At 37.5% G+C, this 6,339-nt stretch overlaps 1 protein-coding gene across 1 annotated transcript in view; it reads right to left on the bottom strand.

Moving 5' to 3' along the window:
* npas2 (neuronal PAS domain protein 2) overlaps positions 1-6,339 on the bottom strand; it is a 62,415-nt gene that overhangs the window by 7,011 nt on the left and 49,065 nt on the right. The window contains exons 4-12 of the mRNA XM_079605586.1: positions 6,041-6,195; positions 4,942-5,033; positions 4,031-4,120; positions 2,329-2,452; positions 1,642-1,755; positions 495-613; positions 307-389; positions 207-214; positions 86-165 (exon numbers count right to left, since the gene is read on the bottom strand). Coding sequence (XP_079461712.1) covers positions 86-165; positions 207-214; positions 307-389; positions 495-613; positions 1,642-1,755; positions 2,329-2,452; positions 4,031-4,120; positions 4,942-5,033; positions 6,041-6,195 — 865 coding nt within the window. The remainder of the gene's footprint in view (positions 1-85; positions 166-206; positions 215-306; positions 390-494; positions 614-1,641; positions 1,756-2,328; positions 2,453-4,030; positions 4,121-4,941; positions 5,034-6,040; positions 6,196-6,339) is intronic.

Raw genomic sequence — 6,339 nt, 5'->3', positions numbered from 1 at the left:
TCTATCCTGAAATTTATGAATGGCCACAGCTGAATAAAAACATAACATTAAATTGGAGTGTGACAATAGATTCAAGCACACGCACATCTGATGACATCCCTGGCCCTCGCAGCCATGCGTGGGACAGCGGAAAGTCTGAATTAGCAGATGTAAGTGGGTCAGCGACTGATGAATGAATTAAGCAAATGACAATCAGAAAGAGTCACAAGTGAACCTACGAAATGGACCTAACGGAGTGCAGTACAACAGACCATGCAGAACCACAACATCAGAGTCGTTTGCATAATTGAGTGGCATTTGACTCACCTGTGATCTAAGAAGAGAAATTTCCATTCCAGACTGTGTCTTGATGTGAATTCATCACACACATCCTCCATGTTGCACATATCCTATAACACACACACACTAAGTCTGTCCTTCCTTTGATGTAAGGATGAATGCAAATAGTGTGTGTGATATTGATTTTGTGCGTATGTGATTCTGTCCACTGTTACCTTCAGAAACTGAGGGGTCACGAGTCTCACTGTGGCTATGAGACAGATCTGCTCCTCTAGTGAAGACTGCAGTGTGCGCGGGAACGCCAGCTCATAACCGTTACATGTAGACAGAGGCACTGCAACACAGAAAAACATCATGTTCTGTTTAAAAAACACCCACAATGACCAGATTTCAGAGATTAAGTATTAAACTTAGCACAAGGTATATTTTATGTATATTACACCAACTTTTAGTGAATTTATTTTTTACTTCTATTTTTATACTTTTTTTATTATCATTTTGTATTATTATTAATAATTTTGGTTATGTATATCTGCTTATTTATATACTATTTAAACACATTTGGATAACCATAGCCACTATGTTAAGCCTGTGCTTTAAGAACTAGTCTGACCAACTAGCAATTAGTTAGGGGTAATCAGTCTTACCTTTCAGATTCAAATTAGACCAATCTAACTTTATATCTAACTGACTTTTAAAATTCACGACCAGTCTCGAAGAAAAAAATTAGACGACTAACTTGTAAGACTAGTCTAAGCAGTTTATGCAACCGGCCACAGTTGTGAATGTGATGAATACAAATCTTGATTCTAAAAAGAGAAGAAGATTAAAATAGAATTATATTTTATTATATTTCAATGTGAAAAAATAATAATTATATATATATAAAACATTTTTTAAACTCTATATCATTCTTAAAAGTTATGTTTCAAGTAGTGGTTATAATATTGTACTTGAACTTCGTTATACTTCTTAAATAAGAAAGCTAAAAATGTTTACAGAGAGGACTAGCATTGTTCTGGTCGTGGCTTAAATGTTTTCTTGTCTTCTTCTCGTTTTCACATTCCCTTTCAGTAAAAATGTGACCTCGTAATGACAATCCAGTAAATCAGTAAATCATGTAAATCAGAAGACAGACAAATAGTTCCAACATAGGCAAATCCTCCTCCTCATTAAATCTCTTCCTCAAGCAAATACACAGGAAGAAACACAAATGCATGTGCATGCTCAATCCAATTGCTTACTAACACAGCTAAAGTTGACTTCTCAAATCAAGTAATAAACAGAAATATAACTATATCCATCAATTATTAGCGTCTCTGTTTCTATTGCATGTAGCTCTGGGAGATGTAAAAAACCCACCATTATTATGAAACTTGAAATCTCCAACAAATTTGACATATTCATATGTGGGCGGTTCTTTCGGGTCAACGTTCCCCCTCGCTAAATGACAGCAGAACTCGACGTGCGTCTCATCTGAAAGAAAGAAAGTGTGCACAGCGAGAGGAAATAGACTGTTAGCAGCTGATGTAACAGCAATTCAGTTTGTCAGACAAACCCACAAGGTTGAGGTTAATGTTCTATTATGGCTGTGGCCCAAGTGTGACTTTGATGATTATCCTAAAATAGAGTACAATGACCTGACAGACCATACAACAGTGTGTGAGTGTGTGTTTGTTTTGTTCACAAGCGAGTGTGACCATTAAAACAGAGGTGGTTCTGGTTGATCGAATGAGATCAAAAAGTCAACAGTGACTGTTTTTCCTACCAGTATCTCTCAGTATTAGTGTGTGTGTGTCTCTCAGGGATTGGGGTCAGGGTAAGAGCTGTATGTGGGATTATCAGGGTGTTGTAACAGATAATCTGTGTTACACTGCACACGCAGAGCCTCTATAATTAGCCTTGAGTGTAATCATAGACATAGAGCACTACATCCAGGCAATAAGACGGCATGCTCTCACAGCATATTGCATCTGTGTTTTCAGGTGTGTGATGGTCTGTGTGTGTGTGTGTGTGTGTGTGTGTGTGTGTGTGTGTATATACACTCACTGCTGTTGAGTAGGTCCACCGCAGAAGGCTCCGTCAAGAGCATGTGTGATGACAGAAGTTTATACACCTCTCCGTGCTCTCGCTCTGGCAGGAAGTTCAAAATGTTCTGGTCCACCATATCTGACTGAGACACAGCAGTATCCATAGCAACGTCACTCCCAGCTCGCTTCCATCAGTGCTACACAATGCACTACATTTCCCACAATACCAAACACTTATGTATAACATGATTTCACAAGAAATTTCATTTCGAATAATTATTCATTATTATTTATTGTAATAATAATTTGCTATCCATTAAAATTCAAAAGATAGGTCCTACAGCATCATCAGCTTGTGGCAGAGGGCCAGATTTACTAAACAGGGCAAATTAGCATGAGGGTGCAATTCCAAAAAGGCGCAGATGGGAGTGGAAATTAAAGAACACAGACGCAGCCGGATCATTTTCATAATGCAGAGAGCAGTGCAAATTAGCATCTGGTTTAGGATGCTTTTTTGGGCGTTAAATAATGTTGCAAATACCAATAAAATGACTAGTGAAAACCTTAGTAAACCGCGTTATGGGATTAATACTCTCCTGTCTCCTCCCATAAAACTCCTACAAATGCATATGCAATAAGGTCAGCCGCAAAAATACTTATTATAAAAAAAGAAAGAAGCCAAAAGAAGCTTTGTGCTGGGCAAGCTGTTAGTAAATCTGGCCCTAAACCTATTAAAAAACATTCGAAATAAAGTAATTCGAAATAAAGTTGAAATAAATCATATATTAGATGAAAATTTGAAAATGTTGCCTTGGCAACTAATTGAAATGAATAAGTTTAAGTGCAAGTATAATTACTTTAAACTAAAACTCTAATAAAATAACTTCAATCTATATAGAAATATAAAAGAAAAGCTAATAAAAGCAATTATGAAAAACTAAATTTTGAACTAAATTCAAAATAATAATAAACACAATAACAATATATAAATAATACTAAAAGCTGCCTTGTTGCTTGAACCAGCATTCAGCTGTAACAGGAACTGGCACCATCTCAACAAAATCATAAGAGTATTAGCACAATCTGTGTAGATGCATAACTGCCACACATGACCTCAGTGCCACCTGAGGTCAGCTTGTTTGATTCCTAAATAACAAGAGTCTGCTAAGCCCACCTCTCTGCTTAATAAGGCCAAAGGTTATGGCTTTGACAGTGATGGAACTAATCATCATCACTATTATCAAACCGCATTTGTGACCCACATACAGCAGGAACCGAACTAACAGTAAAGTTTGGAAGCAAATCTCATTAAACTGGCAGCATGTGATCACACTCTGAATGGATTTTGACACATTTGCAGAGTTAAGAAGAGAGGCGCATTGATTCAGGTTTATGAAATGTGTTATTTTTTTCTGTAATACGTTAAACCACTTGACTGGCAATAAGCCAAAGCACTTGACATTTCATGATTTTCAGATACTGTACAAATACAGTTATGAACGTCTAATAAAAATCTGCAGCATTTCCTGAGGACTGTTGTCAACAGCTTACAGAAAACCTGCTGTGTGTGGGCTGTCTTAACTATGTTTAGAAAAACATAGGCAAAATAGCACGAGCTTGCCTGACTAGTCATAATAAAACAGGGTTTTATTCTCAGAGGTAATGAGTTCATCCAAATCAAGTTCTCTTTAAATCCCATTGGACCCCACCCCATCACTTACCGGCAGATGGCCAATGAGAGACGAGACACTGTCAGATACATATATGATGTTCCCATCTGTGGTAAGAGCTATTAGGAAACCATCCAAAGCCTGCCATCACACAAAACATTACATTCTGAATCAGCAGAAATTCTCTGAAATATACTGATGGCAGTTTTCACTCTGCTTTTTAAGAAATAGTTCATTCAAAAATAAAAATTCATCATTCAGTGAATGACTGAGCTGAACTTTGAATATTTGTCTTGTCCCCACACAAAATTACGGATGAGTATTCAAATCGAATCAAATTAATGTGAAAGATAATTTATTAATCAAGAAATTCTAGAAAATCTAGAAACGCTGGTTAAGAAAAACATTTGTAGCTGCAGAATGTTGGCTACCAGGCTCTTGAAGTTGCACAATATTCTTTCATTGTTTTCTTAATGTAACAAGAAATAAACAAAGGATTCCCCAACTCATAACATCTTCACGCGTCACTGCTTTTATAGGCATGATTCACAGTACTTGTTGTACATTGGAAAGTCTGAGACTTGGAACTGACAAGAGCCTGAGGTTGTTTTTAAAAGGAAGTGTTCATGTGTGAATGTTTCCTTAATGCTGGAAACTCAGGGGATAATTCAAAAACGCCCCATACAAAGCGCAACATCCAGTTTTCAGGCTCTAGGAATGCTGTGCGCAGTGACTCAGTAGATTCACTTCATGTATTTCTGCTACTGTACATGAATAAAGTTAAACATTTTCCTTTATTTGTAAAATGTGTTTTCTTCAAGGAGGCAACATGGTTGAGCCTGAAGCAGTGCTATAAGGCATCTGTTGACAGCGTGGTGCTTAAGAAATACAGCTGAAGTATGGAATATTCCCACAAGGCTACAGAAAAACTGAAGGTTGAAGAGGCAGATATGATGCTTTACCTCCAACATTAACTGGGTGAATTCCTCATTGCTGAGGAAAGAAGGCTTCCAGTCCTGCCGGACCTCACAAGATTCGGTTTGTGCTGTGATCTCTGTAAAACACCAAACAGCAGGAAGAAAACATTTTTAGGAATGCTGTAAGAACATGATTATGAAATTCTGAGAAAGGGAATGTGTGAACTAACAAGTTTGGATGGAACGGATAAAAACCGTAAGAAATTTCTATCAAGCAGTAAGGAAGTCTGAGATTGGGGGGAAGTTGGAAAAGGCACTTGAACTGTTTATAGGAGCAGTGAAATCTGCTGGCAGTAAACGTTGTGCCGGCGGCCTGACAGCTGTGCCCTGGATTCAGACAGGAAATGGAACTGGGCCCATCACAGAGCAGCTCCTGGCACTCAAAGGTGTTGGTAGTGACACCCCCCAGGAGCTTGCAGCAGTTTGCTCCTCCCACCAAATGCAAAAATAAAGTAAAAAGTATTCTGTTCTTCAAACCAGGGTCCAAAATTAATACTGTGCACGTAAATGTTTTAAATCAATTGTGGCAATGATAATATGATCATCACTGGTGTGAACAAATCCAACCGTCTCCCAAAACAAGCATCTGTGACTCTTTGAGCTTTACCTCTCTGGAAAATCAAGTTTATCTGAATGCCTTAAGGATTTTTTTACACCAGAACTCCACAAATATGAGGAACAAAATAATGATTTACGTCTTCATGTTTTTGTGCCAGGTGCAGTTTCACTTAGAGGTGAAGACTGGCTCAGATTGTGTAAGACACAGTGAGTGACAGCTAAAATGAATGAATATTTGTCCTGGATGATAATATTTAGACATTTACAATAAAATAAATGTATTTAATACACACACATATACATGATGTTTTATTGCATATAACATATTTATTGCAGAATGCTGCTATTATTCTGCTTTTTTGACTACATTTGCTTAAACATCCCAAATAAATAAATCAAATAATTCATATAACAAATGAATGCTATGAGAATGAAACACCAACATACATTTACATCAAACTACTTTTTTCTTTCATTTCAAAGACTAGGAGCAACTGAATATTTGAACATGATTTTTTTCCCTGACCTTTCTGTTTCTGCAGGAAGTCAATGGTCCTCTGCAGGATGGTGGATTTGTCCATCTTGCGGGGGTGACCTTGACCCTGCAGCATAGTACACAGCTCTTTAATGAGAACATTGAACTGGTCTCTCCTCTTCTTCTCTGATTTATTACGGGACGCCCTGCAGAGAGATGGGCAGATGGGCAGAAAGAGATGACACTCACATTACTTCAGACAATGAGAGATGGAAGAGGGAATGTTTGTGCATTTCTGTGTGTGTGTATTGGTTTGCATGTAAGAAAATACATGAATTAAAAATGCATGT

Source organism: Phoxinus phoxinus (genome assembly GCF_949152265.1).
Source record: "Phoxinus phoxinus genome assembly, chromosome: 3".
In the NCBI taxonomy this organism is placed as follows: Eukaryota; Metazoa; Chordata; class Actinopteri; order Cypriniformes; family Leuciscidae; genus Phoxinus; species Phoxinus phoxinus.
This window is presented reverse-complemented; position numbering and strand designations above follow the sequence as displayed.